Source organism: the organism of the source record quoted next, unplaced genomic scaffold (assembly GCF_019419815.1).
Source record: "Pyrus x bretschneideri cultivar Hongxiangsu unplaced genomic scaffold, Pyrus_bretschneideri_v1 Contig12, whole genome shotgun sequence".
NCBI classification, from domain to species: domain Eukaryota; kingdom Viridiplantae; phylum Streptophyta; class Magnoliopsida; order Rosales; family Rosaceae; genus Pyrus; species Pyrus x bretschneideri.
In genome coordinates, this window is record NW_025999413.1 from 2,631,632 (window position 1) to 2,650,343 (window position 18,712).

At 34.1% G+C, this 18,712-nt stretch overlaps 1 protein-coding gene across 1 annotated transcript; it reads right to left on the bottom strand.

The window, feature by feature from the left end:
* Nucleotides 1–7,455: 7,455 nt before the first annotated feature.
* Nucleotides 7,456–9,710, bottom strand: LOC125474368 (homeobox-leucine zipper protein HAT7-like). The gene is made up of 3 exons (XM_048577939.1): nucleotides 9,352–9,710; nucleotides 8,811–9,220; nucleotides 7,456–7,990 (listed from the first exon to the last, which is right to left on the bottom strand). Exons 1-3 carry the CDS (start codon nucleotides 9,449–9,451, stop codon nucleotides 7,592–7,594), a joined length of 909 nt encoding a protein of 302 aa, XP_048433896.1. The 5' UTR covers nucleotides 9,452–9,710; the 3' UTR covers nucleotides 7,456–7,591.
* Nucleotides 9,711–18,712: the final 9,002 nt, after the last annotated feature.

The window sequence follows — 18,712 nt, forward strand, 5'->3', positions numbered from 1 at the left end:
TGTTTTTGTCATGCAATCCCATTTGCCACTCGCCACGCGCGCGTGACGGGTTCTCTTCAGATTTTCCCTCCTTCCTTTTATATTTGGGCCATTTTCAAAGAAGCCCATATTTTCTTTATTGGGTTTACTTGTTTGTTGTCCCAGTCAAAAACTCGAATTATATTTTTTTTAATGGACTCAAATTAAAATGGGAAATAATGGTAATAGTTTGGTAGATCATGGTATGTTTTAATTTTTACAATTAAATTAGTTATTTCCCTCCAAAAATAAATAGTTAGGTTAATAAATGAGGCTATGAACAAAATAATAGTGTCATACATCATTTGGTAATTTGATTGCGTGCCTTTTAAGGTTGTGAAATAAAATGTGGGTATAGTTATATTGGTTAGACTTGATGTGTTGCTCCTTATGTATTTTAATTTAATTTTTTTTTCGTGGAATTTAGATTAAATTATTTCGTATTTTAGTTTCCTTTTGCAGCTATAGTTTGCTTAGACTCTTACATATATAAACAACTTTTAGGGTTGTGTTTCTCAATTCATTCATATTATTGTCGATTAATTTTGGAGTTTTCTCTATTGCCTAACGGATTCTGGATCGCTGATGGACTTCAGCTTATATTCTAAGATTTAACAATGATCGATCCTACATATCCCCTTTTTCACTGCATCAACCAATGTCATGAATGAATTTTTTTTCATCTTTTAAGAAGAACCAATAGTAGACATGAATATTTTTTTTTCCATAAAATCACTTTCTAAAACGCGAATGCTTCTCTTTCCAAATGGGCCCTAAAATCATTATCACATGCCTCCCCGTGAAGTTGGGCTTACACTAAATGAGGCCACATCTCCATCTATGGATCTGGGCTACAAAATTATGAAGTTTGTAATTTTTGGGTTTTTCCACTTTACCCAAAAAGAAAAGAAAATAAAAGGGATAAAAAAAGAAAAACTCTGGTGGATTGTACAGCCAACGGCGGGAGTGGAGGGAGAGAGTTGCACACCGCCGTTCATTAATCCAACATGCATCGAGAAAGTACAATGCCCAATGCATCAAACCACTGCGATACAGACTCTAGAAACATGCTCCTTCAGAATTTATATTGTAATATATAATACATATTAGCAACCGGCACACATACTATACGTGTGCAACTCAATTTTCTTTTTATTGTGGTATGAGTTATAATCAATGTGCACTGTATACGTCATTTTGAAGAAAAAAATCTTTTCACTATGGTATGAGTTACATGAACTTATGAAAACAATTACTAACATTAGAGAAATAAAACTAAACTTATGAGTTAGGCAATACTTTCATAATTTTATAATAATTTGTAAAGATATTGTTACATGAAACACTAAAATCATCACTAACTTCAGTACATCTCCCAAAAGTCGTATAATGTGGAACTCTACTTGGATGAAACCAAGCCCTGTAACAAAGTAAAAACAATCGAATGCAACAAAATAAGTAATTGAGGAGTGATAAATCATGATTAATATATGTATTTCAATGAAGCATCGAATGTATTGCAAGGGATTTTAAATGCTTAAAAATTTCTTCCTCCAACCTTGCATAAGATGCAGAAACTAAATAATGAGGCTCATACCTTCAGAACATTGGATGCCTATTCATGGTGGGAGGGCCTCCAGTCTAGGATTCGTGGGTCAAAGCGACAGGGGGCGGCGAAATAGGGGTCGTGCAGGAAAACGCAGAGGATGTGGGAGAAGTTGTTGGGTGGTGGGTCTAGCGGAGGGCAATTAGGGTTGGAGGAGAGGAAGAGCCTACATAATTTGCAAGTGGGTTAGAGGCGGGCTGGGTGGGAGAAGGGGATGAAGGAGGTGGGGTGGTTACAGCGGTTGAAGAGGATTTTGGCGAGAAAGAAGAAAAGAGTGATAGAGAATGTGAGAGTGGGAAGTTTTTTTTATTTATTTATTTTTTATTAATTAGAGATATATTAGGATTATATGTAGGTGATGCTTTGGAAGAAAAAAAAAAAAAAAGAGCAAAATTTGGTTAAATTTATGCCATATTTCTTAGTCATGTTCTGTTTTAATTAAAGGGTTAAACTGGTAATTTCATAGGATTTTGGTTGACAATGAGTGTTTTATTAATTATTAGAGATTATAGAGAGAGAGAAAGATTTGATCATATCAACAAACATCATGCCACTGCAAGCATGGTGTTCAAGACTTGGCATCCATTGTGTAATCAACAATTTAAAACGTAAATTTAAAGATATTTGAATATTTTTTTTTTGTTGTTGTTAATTTTCCTTTTATTTAAATCTGATCTACATACAAATAGAATCTTCTTTGTCAATCAAAAAAGGGTGACTATAATTAAAAAAAAAAAAAATATATATATATATATACACACTAAATATACATTTTAACATGGCTCTGCGATTTCTTATGGGCACACTCTGTATTTTTCACTTTTTTTTTCTTACTTCTTCTTAAATATTCTACTAAATATATACTAGTTACTCAATAAATAGTAATACATTATAATGATTTTCTTAATGCTCACGGAGAATATTTCGTGAAAATAAAAAATTTGCATTTTTTACAAAAAAATTGGATAAAGACTCATGGTTTTTCAGTCGGTTTTGCAAATTCGTACATAAATCACAGTTCAATGTATTTATTTTCACTTTCGCCTCACTATGAAGTTTTAAAAATTAAGGTGAGACTTTCCATTGAGATTCCTGAGTGTCGAACCTTATTTGACAATGTTATGGGGCTCACTACTATGTTTTTCACTTATTTTTTTAGTTTTTGGCTCAAATATTATACTAAATATGCATTTTATGCTCAATTAATTGTAAAATCACTTCCAAATTCCTTAAAAAGTTTGATTTAATCCTTAGGAAAAATATTTTGCAAAAATAAATAATTTGCATTTTTGTCAAAAAATATGGGTGTTATGTTGGCTCGATCATGCAAAACGAGACAGACCATGGCACCCAAAACAAGACGGCCTCCGCTTGTAGAAAATGGGGCAGGCTTCTAGGACGCAAAACGAGAAGAGCTTGCACATGAAAAATGAGGCAAGATACGATGCACAAATCAAGGCAACCATGCGCATGGAAAACAAGGTTGTCTCCGTGCATGCCAAAACTATATTTTTGTTGTAGTGGTAATAAAAGAAAAATTAACAAAAATGTAGAAAAATGACTCAAAGTCTAGGAGTGGCAGAAAGTCGCCCCACAAAGTCATGTGTGACTTTTTGCCACCCCTAGACTTTGAGTATTTTTGTACATTTTTGTTAACTTTTCTTTTATTTCTATTACCACTAGAAGAAATTATTATACTCACGCTCTTCAAAATATACTTTTCCGTGCAAATTTTTTTATTAATTTGAATTTGAATTTTTTTTTTGTTAAATTTTCTTTTATTTAAATCTAAACTACATGTGAATGACTATTTAACAAGACAAAATATTGCTATTTTATGTTTACGCCTCACCTACAACTGATTCTAACATCTCTAATTTCAGGAAAAAAAAAACACTAAATATACATTTTAACACTCTGTTGAGATTCTTCAATGTCGAACCCCATTTGACAATGTTCTGGACCTCACTACTATGTTTTTTTTTTTTTAGCTATCGGCTCAAATATGCTACTAAATATACCTTTTGTAACGCCCCGCCCCAAAACAATTGTTCCGGGACATAATTTCTGTGATAGGCCAAATTAAACTCTTGTTTATTTAACTACCATTAATCACAATTCTTTATTTAAATTCCTAATTACTCACAAAATCTACAACCAAAATTTACTTACCAAAAACATAAGACTTAATTCCATCTTATTCATCAAATTTCTTTTCTTAAATCAACTTCCCAAAAAAATATAATTCTCGATTATTTAAGGCTGCATCTAACCCCTGTTAGACTGCCTACATACCCTTGAGTAGGATCAAGCCTTTTGTAGTTCATTATTCATCCTTTTATCCATTTCCGAAAATACTCTAATAACGGCAATAGTCAGCATTAGATTTCACAATCAAACCACACCATATGGATACCAATTACATATTTAAAATATCAAAATCCACATGAAAAGACAGCGTCGGCCCATTGGCCACGCGCCACCGCAGGTGGCAGTTTTCGGTGAACGGAAACCTAATTTTCCAACTAACTCTAAAAATTACCAAAATTTACAGGCAAGTAGATTTCAGTGAGAGGAACAACTTTCATACCTGGGCCAAAAGCCAAATTCGGCCGGGAAACACCTCAAATCACCCATGGACCTGCCATAAACCCAGAAAGTGGGTGAACCTCAATCCATCAAATTTGAAGCTTCACTGCCCCCAAACTTGTTTGGGGTTTGTTCCTGGGCTCAAGAGACACCTGAGGGCGGTGGTGCTTGGTTGAGTTTGCTTCAGGAATATAAGGCCCGTCACACCCACCAATGCTATTCTTCGTGAAATGAAACCAAATCTCGTCGGGTTTGGGGTGGAAATGGTAGAGAGAAGGTCGTGGGGTCGAGTAGAGGTGGTGATGTCGGTCAATTCGCCGAAAAAATCAACGATTTCTCTTCGGAAATTCACCCAGAGACTGGGTCGGGTCACGTAGGAACTGGGTCAAACGATCCGATGCACTTCATTCCTCTCCTTTCTCTCTTGTCATTAGTCCATTCATGACCTCCCCCTCCCTCATTGGTATGGTTCCTCCCTTTTCTTTCTTTCTTTTCCATCTCCACCATCCATTTCTCTCATTTCCTTCAATCTTGGCCACACACGTGGCTCCCCAGATTTTGCTCCAAAAATCTGAAGCCTTCTAGAATGAAGGAAAATTACCAAAATGTCCTTAACTTTAAACGTTAATAACTCATTCGCTATAACTCTGTTTCACAAACGGTTTTCGCCTACGCACTCGTAAGACCGAGCTCTATCCACATTTAACAAGAAATAATTTAATCTAAATGAGTATAAAATACGTCCTTAGATAATTAAGTAAAACCAACTAGGACCATTTTCATCTTTTTCACTTATCGATACATTTTACGATGTTACTTATAATAATTTATGGTAATAAAATTTTAAATTTTCTCAATTAAATTTTCATAACCATAAATCGATTTATTGTTAATTTTCTCCACATGTTCATAATTATGAATACCAAACTCATATACCTAAATTTTTTCAGGGTATTACACCTTTGTTGATCAATAAACTGTAAATCTGCTTCCAAATTGCTTAAAAAGCTTGACTTAATGCACAGGAAATACATATTATTTATGAGCACCCCTCTAATGTTGTGATGATCATGTCAATCGTATACTGCAATTTCATGCCAGTTAAAACATGTGACTAAACTGAATTGTTGAAGGAATTTGAGGTTCCACCATAAAACTAGTTGGTTATATGAGGAGTAGCCCAACTTACTTAGAAGCACATGTAGGTCCCTTCCTTTCCCTACGTGAGATTCAATACGCCTCTCACATGTGGCAAATTTTCAAGCCAAACACATGAACAACACAAACGGTGTGGTGTAAAACATGTGTAGTAGTTGGGCTTCACTTGGAACAACCTACTCTAATACCATAAAAAAAATTAAGATTTCACTCTAAAACTAATTAATTTTATGATGGAACCCTAGCTTTCTTCAATTCTTATGGTCTAAATTGGAGGAGACAAAAGCCTTAGATTTTCACATGTACTCCTACAGAAGCTTAAGCTAGTACTAGTATATGTGTCTTGCCAAGCGTATACATAATCGTAAAACTTGCGTGTTGTCCAACAGTTTTGTGATTACGACTTAAAGAAATCGAACTATTGATTTACCCTAATTCTAACTCATTCACTCACCGACCCTCACAGCATATCCCAGGCTTATATATATTGGTTAATTAGTGGGTTGACTGTTGTGAACTCTTTTTCATTAGTTAACTTGATATGATCATTTCGGTCTCCTAAACACCAACCCAACAACACAAATCTATATTAAATCCTATTAAAAATGATACGAAGATTACACAGGAAAAGAGATCTTTCGTAATAGTGCCTAACTCAAGAAAGCTACATATATGGAACTTGAATGATGTGACGACTCAAAAAATAAGTACTCGGGTACTCTGTTGAAAAAAAAAAAATATATATATATATATATATATATATCATGAAAAGTTAACTTCTACAGCCGTATCGCAAAATAATTACAAGGGCAAATTAACCTACTTTAATATTATGAAAGTAATTGAGATTTTATCTTAAAATCAATTAGCAATAGAGAAGTATTTGAATTATTTTTAAGTTCATACAAAGTTTTCTAATTACTCTGACTCGAAACTCATACTCTTAACAGAAGTATTATCGCAATGATATTTTCATTGTATGAATGTGCGGTGTAAAGTAAGACGGATGTAGTTGTGTTGAATGAAGGATAGGAAGGGATTCACATATGGTGTGGTAGTAGGTCACATGGATAGGATAGTACACAGTTAGATACTTTCTCTTGTCAGATGGAAATGTACAGTTAGATACTTCCTCTTGTCAGATGGAAATTTACAGTCCAATGACCATTTCCTAGCTCCATTTGTTTTCTTTCTCCTGCCGTCTTTTTGGCTTCTTTCTATTTGGAATGTGTGCTCAGAATCTACCACTCAACCTGAGAGATTTTTCAATATAATTAGAACACATAATGATACATTATGTATTATTATATAAATAATGAGATATATATTCTAAAAAATTAATAACTTAAAAAATAAAATTTCGCACCATTTATATTAAAACATATGATGTACCACTTGTGTTTCCGTCATAATTAAAAATTTCTCCTTAACCCTCTTTTCTCCATCTCTTTCATTGGCCCTTCGATCTTTACCTCCCAGAGAGATTTTCCTCAGAGTTACCTTTAAGGCTTTAATCTTCATGAACATTTCTGTAGCTAATCTGCCACATGAAGTCAGCCTTTTTCTCATCACTGCAAGTATATCATCATTCCCTAAGAACCAACAAACAAAGAAATTAAAAGTAAAATTGAAAATTTTGCCGGGTAAGGGAATCCTTTTGATCTTATTCATATCCCATATGCTCCATGGCAGCGCTGGAAATCCACTCACTGGCACATGTATATATCTCCATTTATCTTAATTATTTAGTAGTGTACTATATGTCATCTTGCGAAATTGAGCGTAACTAAGTTGCTATTAATTTTTTTGCACCTAAGATTGAATATCTTCATGTAGATTAGATTAGACAATAACATCGTTCGAACAAGAAAAATTCTTAATATGATCTATGATCTAAAGCCCAAACTAGAAAATTAGTAAGCCTAGACAATCAAGAAAAGTATGGGATAGAAACTATAAAGTGTATTATTCAGAGCCAAATCCTACACTTATTTTTCAGCCCAACCGATGAAATTGATGGAGCAAAAATATTGATCTCTGTACATCAATAAATCTACAGCAAAAAAAAAAAAAAAACTTGATTATTTAATTGAAACTCATAGGAAAAAAATTTCCTAATTTTTAATTAATTACTTGTCTGATCACAGAGCCTGGGCCAAACTTGCTACAGAATAATGTAATTAATCTTCAGGGTTTGGAAATAATTGGATGATCAATTTATTAATGAAAATGGTGCTGCTCAGGCCATGGCCAAAACCCTTGATGCTCTTGATCAATCCCATTGAACATGCTGCACAAGCCTTCATCCTGAATCATCTGATCAACTTTGAGGCACTGAAGATCTGACCGTGATGATCCTTGGAGGAGTTGGGTTGTGCTTGCAGACCTGAGGGAGGAGGAGGACGGTGGGAAGAGGTTTTTTCCATTCATCTCATGAGGAGAATCAGAAGGCGGGCTGCTGGTGGTTGCCGGTGTTCTTGAAATTTCTAGGTTGAGATGGTGGTGGTGGTGGTGGTCTGAACTGTTCTCACTTCCGTTGCTCCAAGAACCCTGATCAGTTTCTTTCTTGAAATCAAACGCCCCTTCATTTGATGAATCTTTGCTTTTTAGAGCCAATAACTGCACCATAATTCATTTTAAACCAGACAAATATAAATATGTAAATAATCGGAATGGAAAATGTAAAGAACATCTTTTTAGACGGTATGTTGTAAACCACCTTACACGACGGTTGATGGTTAAATTTTTTATTTAAATAATTAAATAATTTCAACCATCAAATATCATGATATGTGATACAAAATATGATTTAAGTAAATAGTATCTCTAGCATAATCTAATTGGAATTAGGTTAACTTTTGAAGCAACTGAGATTAAAATACTTTTGTTCATTCAGATGCACATCTGACAGACTGGCACTGATTAAGAGAAATTAATTAGGGAATCTTACTATGAATTTTGATGCTAATTTTATACTTTTATGTGCATTGGATCAAGAGCTGATCCGGAAACCAGTAGAATTAAGATAAGATGTCCTAGTAATCATAGTGCACCATAATCCATGCTGATGCTATAGATAAATATTCCTCTTACAATAATAATTAATTAAATGTTCGAAAGAGAAATTAGCATTTCCCTAGCTACTTCAAACTCTATGTACATCTCAGAAAACCAAGAGGAAGGAAGAACAAAATCAATCTGCAGTGAAATTATAGAGAGGGAGATTCAAACTGTAAATTTTGTATTCATCCCAGAAGAAGAATGAGAAATATAAGAGAAAGTCAGTCTGCTATATTCTATTTTAATCTCATATAGATTAGACGAAATTCAATTTAGAGTGCAGAGTAAGAGTACATCTGCTCTATTCAGCTTGGTTATGCTAAGGATGCAATTTATTCTTCAAAAGTTAAAAGCTTGAGCTAAAAACTTAACCAATTACCTCAGCTTGAAGCTTCTTATTGTGAGCCTGAAGAGCATCATTGTCAGCCTTAAGAACATCAAATTTTTTCTTCAAAAGATCATAGTCTTTCTCCAACTGCTTTGTCTTCCACCTCGCCCTCCTGTTCTGAAACCATATAGCAATCTGTCTCGGTTGCAAACCAAGCGCCTTAGCCAGCTGCATTTTTCTCTCCGGTTCGAGCTTGTTCCCCATTTCGAAGCTCTTCTCCAGAGTCTTGACCTGCTCAAGATTCAGCCTCTTCTTCTTTTCTCCCATCTGGGATCCGTCGTCCGACAAATCATCCTCTCCTCCTCCATGCAGCGCCGCTTCTTGGTCGTGATGGTGGCATTTATTGTTCTCAACACCTGAAAACGATAGTGATCTCTTCATCATAAAAGGCATCCCACCACCTGCAAAGACCACACACAAAAACCACACAAATTAATCAATAATTAAACACCCTTTTATTCATAAATAATTTTGATTAATCACAAACTATACCAATGAAGAAAAAAAATAAGAGAGAGAAAGAGAGAGAGACCGTGGAAGTGCTGAGGAGGGCAAGAGGAATTAGCAAGGTGGAGGTCTGGATCTTCATGGTTTTGAAACATGAAAGTGTGACAAGGAGGGAAGGCCATCATATGTGATGTGAGCTATGAATAATTATAATATTATGATTTTTTTTCATGCAGGAATGAAAAGCATAGCATAGAAATATGGAAGCATCATGTACTAAAAATCCCAAATGGTACTGTGAGCTTTTTGGGACAAATTTTATAAGGGAGGGAGCTTTAGATTATGGTGGTGCTGGCTCTCACTCTCATGGCTGACAGGGATTTCAGAAAGAGAAAGGGGATGGGTGAGATGGGTGCACAGACTGAAAGACAGCGATTTTTAGGTGAGTAGAGAGAGAGAAAGAGAGAGAGAGAGAGAGAGAGAGATAGAGATCCATATCCTAGGATGGGTCCACGAAAGCTCCCCTCGAATATTATACACAAATACCTGACACTCAATTTACTGAGATATCTTTAATTAACTATGGTGAAAACCGTGAAATATTTTAAAAACTCTCCCCTAAAAAAGTGTAACAAGACCAAATCATAGTAAAATTAATTCTAACTTTTAATTTTTACATTCTCATTTTCTCTTCATGTAAAAAATGTGAAAAGAGGAAAGTATAGTGTGAAACATTAGTACAATTCAACATAGGACAATACTTCCGTCATTTCCGAGAAGGAGAATATTTAATTCTTTTTATAAATATCTAAAGATCCTTTAAAAAAATTCATTTTATTTGGGACTGTTTAGTCATCTGTGTCGAACAAATATGGTAACAAGTAGAATCCGAATTATGAACCGTTAATTTCTTGAATTCATACATGCTAAATAATGAAAAAACATCTCACATAGACCATCCTAAAATAATTGTATGAAGGTATTTTGCATAAAAACCCTACATACCTATTGGTTGCACATAAGGTTAATTAAGTAGGAAAAATATTGATGCGATTAGTGGTGGACTGTGGCCCACCTCTTTGAAAACTTTAACTTAGAATTAGAGCACTACTTTAACTTTGTATTTGATGCACATTTCTCTGAAACTTTAATATGATATCAGAGCAAGTTTCAAATTTGAATCTAAATTATTAAATTTATATATCACCCTTCTTACAAAACAAATCACAACTTATATCAAATCATTCCCTACTTAATTATATCATACTTTTTGCATAAAAACTCCACCCCTATTGGTTGTACAGGTAGTGAAGCGGAGACAATATTGCAATTAGTGGTGAACCACACGGCTCGTCTTTTTAACTTTTAACTGAGTGACTAAACGGTCTCCAAATTGAATGATCAAATGATGATGATAAAGAGAATGAGCAACTTCAATTATAATGTTTATGTAGTGAAACAATGTCATGTTAGTGTGAAAGGCCCTCTTTCCTGAGAACGAGGGAAGTTTTGTCTTTTAATTTAGGGTAGTGATATTCACACACCATGTTAAGTTTTATACTTTGATTCTCTTCAATTTATATGATCTGATGACCAGAATTGAGAGTAGTATGTGGAAGATAATTAAAAAGAATGTGTGAATATAGCACCACCCTTAATTTATTATAAATTGATTAAAGGAAAGATGAGTGAAAAAATAGGGCAACATGAAAAAACCACAAAAGAAGAAAATCATATTGACATCAAATACTTCCCACATGCATCGAAAGATCACATCATGTGTGACGACGAGGAAACTGGGCATGCATGCAACATGAGAACCCAGAATCCAAGGGGAGAAAAATAATAGACAATGATCACGGCCATGACTACGTGTTTCAGTCGTTTAATAAGTTAACGTTTCATCATCGTGGACCTTGCATTATCAATTGGTTAATTAATTCGGGTCTGGCATTTGCTGGAGAATTTTGGTTATTTTTTATCAAACGTTATGGAATATTTTATATGAGCTGTTCTTGTGTCACCTTGGGATTTGAAACGTAGTTACTAATAGGAGGAATACAATCATTAACAATTCATTTTAGAATGGTATTTTTATAAAATCCATGCATTTTAACCTATATTCTCAGATATCATACATGATAGATATTGAAGAATACTTGATTCCTTAGGGGTAAATAATTATTTTTCTTTACAGACTAATCACAATTTGAAACACACACAAAAATGATTGCTTATGTTTTATGATCTGATTCAGTTGTAATATAGATACTTTAGTAATGAACAAGGTTCTAAAAAACACTAGACGTTAGTTGGGCGGTGGGCTAGCGTCTAGGTAAATTTAAGTAAATTTCTTATATATCTTGTGAATAAGTGCATATTGACATTTACAAAAAATTATACTTGTATGAAATCCATGGATAAGATAATAAAAGAATGATAAAATGCAAAAAGAGTATCCAACAAGTCCAAAATTTAAAAACACATTAAGCATATATGCCATATAACCATAGTGAGGAGTATTGTAGGATGACACATGTATAATAAGTTCACAATTTAAAACAACATAAAATGGAAAATAAGAGGAAAATAAGGAAATTTAGTAATGTAAGATACTTATCTTTAGCATACTGGAATTTAAGTTGATACACAACACACATATTCTATAAAATTAACAAAATTTCAAGGTATAATTGGAACTTAGACTTTAAACAAATTTCACCAAAATAAAAAAAAAAAAAAATAAAAATAAACCACCCAACCGCCTAGCACCGCCTAGAGCCACCTCGATTTTTCCAGCCGTTTTGCACAAAATCACCTCAATTCAAAGGCGCCTAGGGCATTTTTTAGAACACTGGTAATGAATAAGTACATTTGTTGATGACTAAATCCAGAGTCTTGTTTATTTTTTACCGCTATGTGTGTGTTAGAGAATAAGACTATTTTTGTAGTTCGATAATCAGCCTTATGAGTAGTTCAACTCGTCTAATCCTACATCATCCTCATTAAAATAAATAAAAAAGTACTTTTGCTTGGCTAGCTACAATGCCTATAAGAAACACTAGGCTGTTTAGGGTGATATCTTAATTAGTAGACCTAATTAATTAAATCCCAGCTATGTAACCACCCCGACATATATTGTCCAAGACATATTTGAGGTGGGTATTGCATAACGCATGAGGTTCCACATTGGTTGAAATTAGGGCCTCTCTCTCTCTCTCTCTCTCTCTCTCTCTCTCTCTCTCTCTCTCCCTCTGTCTACAAATGATGGGATATGCGTGTTAAAATGTTAATAACTAAAAAAATAAAATTTCTCACCAATTACATAAAAACTTGTGGTGTACCATTCGTATTTCCATCATAATGAAAATTTTCTCCTCTCTCTCCCTCTCTCTCTCTCTCTCTCTCTCTCTCTCATATTAGTCCTTTAGTCCTCTCATAATATTTTGGTTTGAAAGCTGAGCAGATAGGCCTTCAAAAGGAAAATGGATCGGATTTGTTGCTTTCACTTTTCTAGTGTTAATACCTACAACCATAAACCCGACTGTGAATTGTTGTGTCTAGAGACCACGGAAGGCTAGGGCCACCATCTCCACTTCTTCGAGAAGAATTTTTTAGTAACGGGAATGTCATTACATTTGTATCTCAAGTTAATCTTGCATTGTCAGTGAAAAAAATTTAAACGTATAACATTGCATATTTGGCTTCAGAGACTACCAAAATAACGTTCCTCGCTATAAACAAGTGATAAGGTGTATGTTTGAGAGTGTGTTCGTATGGATGCAAAATTTGTTGTTGTTAGAGACCCACCTAGGGCTAGGGCTACCACCACCACCCCACTTCTTGGAGAAGAATTTATTATTTACAGAAATTTCGTTGCAACAATTTTATTTTCAATTAATCACATACTGTTACGATGAGAAATTAAAATGTCTGATAATATACATGTTCAGCCTCACATACCGCGGCAGTAATACCTCTCTCGTTTACATGATGTGATGGTAGGGTAAAGAAGTGGGGTTTTTGGGGCAATGTGGGACCTACTAATGGTACAGCATTTGGGCTGGCCTACGACAAAGCTCCTCTTGCAATCACATGCCTTTATTAGAAGTTGCGAGGGTACCTCCTTGTGAGAAGGGTGTGTCCATGTTATTCTTTTGTTGCTCACTTCAAAAATAAATTAAAGAAACAGAGCTTTGAATCTTCTCCACATGGCCTCCTGTTTCCATGTGCCCTGCTTCCAACTCCTTCCTCTTCCTTCCTTCTCTGATAGGGATTCTTCAACCATCTTGTTATTTAATATATATTTTTATGTTCATTGTGCTTCTTCTATTCTCCAACCATGAAGATATTTTATTGCTTTTTTTAATTGTTTATGACATATATAATATTTTTATGGGGTTGTTTTGATACACAAAACTTATTAATCATATAATTTAATTTGAGGCGGTACACTGAAAAATCATCATTGAAAAGAAAAACTTCCTTTTTTATCCAAAGGAAATATTTCTTATTGTGTTAAGAGCACGAGACAGTACATACATAATTATATAACTGGAGGAATATTTGAAAAAACAAAACTTTTCACCACTTGTATAATAATATGTGGCGCATTCTGGGCATATTGAAAAATTTATCCATCCAAAGAGATGAGAAACAAAAAAAACAAGCATTGAAATTGTGGCATCCACAAGGTATCGTGAAATCGACCTAAACAGATGGGGTACTCCTCAGATGGGAAAGAAGAACAGACACATTTGAAAGCTTACGCTGTTTTTGCATCCACTAATTAAAACCAACAAGAGAGATAAAAGTTTTGCAAAACATAATCAAGGAAAATAAAATGATTTCCACACGCTTTTTTACTTTTTTCTTCACTCTCAAATCTTTCACAAAATCGGGTCATGGGTTTTAATTGGATTTGCAAAATTTTAAATCTTAAACTCTTGTTTCTTCTCTTTGTTCTCCATCTAAGTTCCTTATTGTTTAAACTGCAAACTCCGAACGGTTTCTCTAGCCAGTCATGATACTTTCTCTTCATCATTGAATATGTTATGCTCATTTTCACGTTCCTGCTCTCTCAGAACATCTTCTTTCCAGATTGAAAAAAATAATAATGCTTGTATTCATTTGTGTCCTACCTCCTGGTTTGAATAGGATCATGCGATACGCCTTTAATTAAGGGGATTGGAAAGGATCATAGAGTTTGCAAGATCTCTTTCTTTTTATGTTTTTATGTTTTTATGTTTGCAAGATCTCTTGCAATTACACGTACAAGATAAATAACGAAAAAAAAAACTAGTTTCAGTCCATAAATGGACCTTTAACCTCATATGTTCCCTAGAGAAAGCCCAAAATATTTGAGTCCATTTTGCAGATGGATTAATGGTCTAGAGTCAAGAGTTGCTAGAAGAAACCCAAAATTGTAGCTGAAAATATTGACACTTCCATTTGGCAGCACAGACTACAACATCTACGCTGGCCCAAGCCAGCATTGTAGACTTATTCCTCTAAAAATAGGAAGCTAATCCAGATGCCCAACTGATGCCGAAAACATGAGAGAGATTCTACCCTATCCGAGATATATCCCTGAAAGATGATTGATATTGACGAAATTAAGGTTTCACAATAAAATCAATTAGAATATAAGGAGTAGTCTAACTTCTTACAAGCTCTTAAAAAGTTTTTCTTTTCATCGATGTGAGATTCTTTTACCTTCAAATCCTTGCACGCCTTCTTACGTGTGGCAAATTTTTAAGTCAAACATGTGGATAACACAAATTATGTGACATGTAGCACGTGTGACCATTTAGCTTCATACGTGGATTAACCTTCTCTGATACTATGAAGAAGTTGAGGTTCTACCATAAAACCAATTGACAGTATGAGTAATAGCCCAATATCTTATAAACCTTTGCATAGTTTCTCTTTTCACTGATATATATGAACTTTTTTACCTTCACATCCTCACACATATACACTTGATAACCTAGTAATAAAAATTTCAATTACGTAATTCGTAAGACACTCACATAAGCACATATCTTCTTTGAAGTCCAAGATTTTCCTTCGAAATAGGACTTGCCAAGAATTTCTTGATTAGTCCATTAGTGAGTCAAGGGTTAAGTCTCCATTGGAGAACAAGAGATTCAGTGAAGCAATTAGGACTTATAATCTTAAACATCAACATACAACATTCCAATGGAACATATTGTAATGCAATTTGGGGTTCAAAACACGTGTAAACTAGTTCGTTTGATTGTCATCTCAAAAAATTAGATCAAACAGAGACAATTTGAACCGTCCGATCTAAGTCCCAAATGTCTAACCCCGATACACAATTTCCCCCAAAAACACCTAGCAGGATATTTTATTAGGACATGATTAGTGTTTTTCTTTTCAGTAACAGAAAGTTTAGGAGGAGAAGAGGCTACACTATTCTAGGGTCATGACATATCAAAAATCTTTTTGAAGACCTACAAGGGGAATTTTAGTAATTTTTTTTTGTTTTTACAAATCGCCCATCAAGATGGAGTGCTAGTAGCGAAATTTGAACTTAGATCTTAGTTTAACAAAAAGAATGATCAATTCCAATTCAACTAACCATCTGACATGATTAGTATTTACTTGGATAGTGGAAGCCATGAACTTAAACAAGAAGCTAGCACTACGAAGACAAACATTCCATCCAAGAAGCCACTCACCCACAAAACGTGCCCAAGTTCCACTAATTTAATCATTTTGGGCAATTGATTATGATTCTTCATTTCAAAATGTGTTCACTTTTTGAATCATTTTTCCTTTGCTAGTTTTGGAGTTAAATATGAATTGTGTATTCACTCCCTTATTGTAACATAATGTTTCTTCACTACAATAATATTTAGAATAAAGTTATAACTAGTTCATCAACTAAAATATATTACTTGAGGGTTTGAATTTAACAAAATGTGTATTATTTGTCCATGTTGTAAATTTGAATAAAAAGTACAATTAGTATTGATGTGACACACATGCGAAATTAATCGAAAATCAATTTTAACTTTTATCTAATACTTTTATTTCAAGTTTCAGGATTTATTCAAAATCATTTAGAAGTAAATTATACCATTTTGTTTGTGTTTCGCTCAAATTTTACGTTTGAAGTAGATCTTTTCATACTTTCCATCGTGCCATTCCTACAAAAAGGGATCACAATGCTCCTCCCTCTATACTAATATGTACATGAAGTTCTGGGATCAACCTAAGATCATTTAAAAATGCATGATTCAAACTACTTTCGTTTGTGTTTTGCTCAAATTATACCATTTTGTTTGTGTTTCGCTCAAATTTTACGTTTGAAGTAGATCTTTTCATACTTTCCATCGTGCCATTCCTACAAAAAGGGATCACAATGCTCCTCCCTCTATACTAATATGTACATGAAGTTCTGGGATCAACCTAAGATCATTTAAAAATGCATGATTCAAACTACTTTCGTTTGTGTTTTGCTCAAATTTTGCACTTTTAAGTAGATCTTTTTGTAACACAATATTTCTTCACTACAATAATATTTAGATAAAACTAGAATTAGTCCATGAACCAAAAATATATTAATTGAAGTTTTGAATTTAACAAAACGTGTACTATTGGCTCATGCCGTAAACTTCAATAAAAATTCAGTTAATATGATACACATGTGAAATTAATTCTAAATCAATTCTAAATAGAGTAAAAGTTACTGAATGAGTTAGTATTTAATATATGTATTTCAAGTTTCATGATTTATTCAAAATCATGTGAATCATATATTATTCAGCATTTCATTTGTATTTCGCTTAATTTTACGTCTAAAGTAGGTCATTTCATAGTCTCTGTCATGCCATTTCTATAAAAACGGATCACAATGCTCCTCCCCTATACTAATACGTATATGAAGCTTTGGGATCGACCCAAGATCATTTTGAAAGTACACCATTCAAACTACTTCATCTGTGTTCCGCTTCAATCTATCGCTTCTTTTCCATTTTTTGAGTTTATTGGAAGTGGCATGCACGTCAATTACGTGTAGTCGGCAGCTTCGTACAGAGGATGTACTCCTACCCTCCATTATGGTCATCTTATTGTTCCCATACGTACCTAATAAATCTTCAATTAGCTTTTAATCTCGAAGCATAATGAAGTGGTTCCTTGTTCGGTTGCAGCCATCATGAAAAGCAATAACAAGGATCCGGATTCGAAAAGCAATTTAAGCAGTCTGGTGGCTCTTGGAAACTGCATAGAAGAAGTATCCACGTGCCCTCACGTGGAGGGTGCTAAATCACCATGCCTATGTAATAATGAGAACCAATCCCCAAGCTCTATCCTAGCTGTAAAATTTAGATGTCCACCCCTATTTTCCGTTCATTCTTTCGGTTCGTTGGTTCTTCTTTTCGGTGACGGCAGCTTGAGTATGGTGATGCAGCTATTTTGGTGGAGGAGGTTGGTTCTTGTTTTCAGTTCTAGGGTTTTCGGCTTAGACTTTGTTATGGGCTCACTTTTAGAGCTTATTTCGTTATTTTACTTTTGTAATGGGTTGCAATTTTATCTTGGTATTGTGGATTGTCTTTGGACTTTTCTCATTATGTATTAGTGTGTTTTGTTTTTTTAATGAAATTAGTTGCTTGACCAAAAAAAAAAAAATACCGTCGAATTCTTCTAGCAAATTTAAACTTAATCAAGTTAAACAGAATAATGTATTTCTTTTTTTAAGCACGATTCATGCGTTTATTGACAATCAAATGAATGAAAAAGTAAGTAGACCCCATTGATTTTAGGTATAACATGCTTATAAAAAAGTAAGTAGATGCCATTGATTTGTCAAATTAAGTTCTTTTTTTGTCTAATATTTTGATTAACGAAAATGGTATGTTTTGCCCAATATATCACTTCCATCGATTTTTTTTTTTTTTTTTTGACAAAATTAAGCTATTATTGTTAAATTATACATTAGTAATCTACACTAACTAAATTACAAAGGATCAACATGAACACGATAAGAATCAACTCGAACAATACACAATTCAATTATCTATCGACCTGCGGGATTTATTGCTTGAATGGCTCCACAGGACTGAAGTCGGACGAGACAGCAGCACCATTAATTCTCTGCTTGACTCTTGAGAACTGTGATACGATTTAGGCGGAGGTTCAGGAATTGTGGCCCCTTGTGTTGTGTTCTTCTTGTAATTTTACTGTTGGAATTCAGCTGCGTATGGTGACTGGTGCCTAAGGATTCAAGTAGATTTTTGAATTTTTGGTCAATATGATATGGACTTGATCTTAAAACTATAAATGTTGGAGAGTAAGCTAGATTTTTGAAATTGGTAAATTACATGGACTAAATTACGAGATATAAAACTCTAGGGATTGAAGTGGAACATCATCAAAATTCAATTAACTAGCATAACACTTTTAGTGTGCCCAGAACA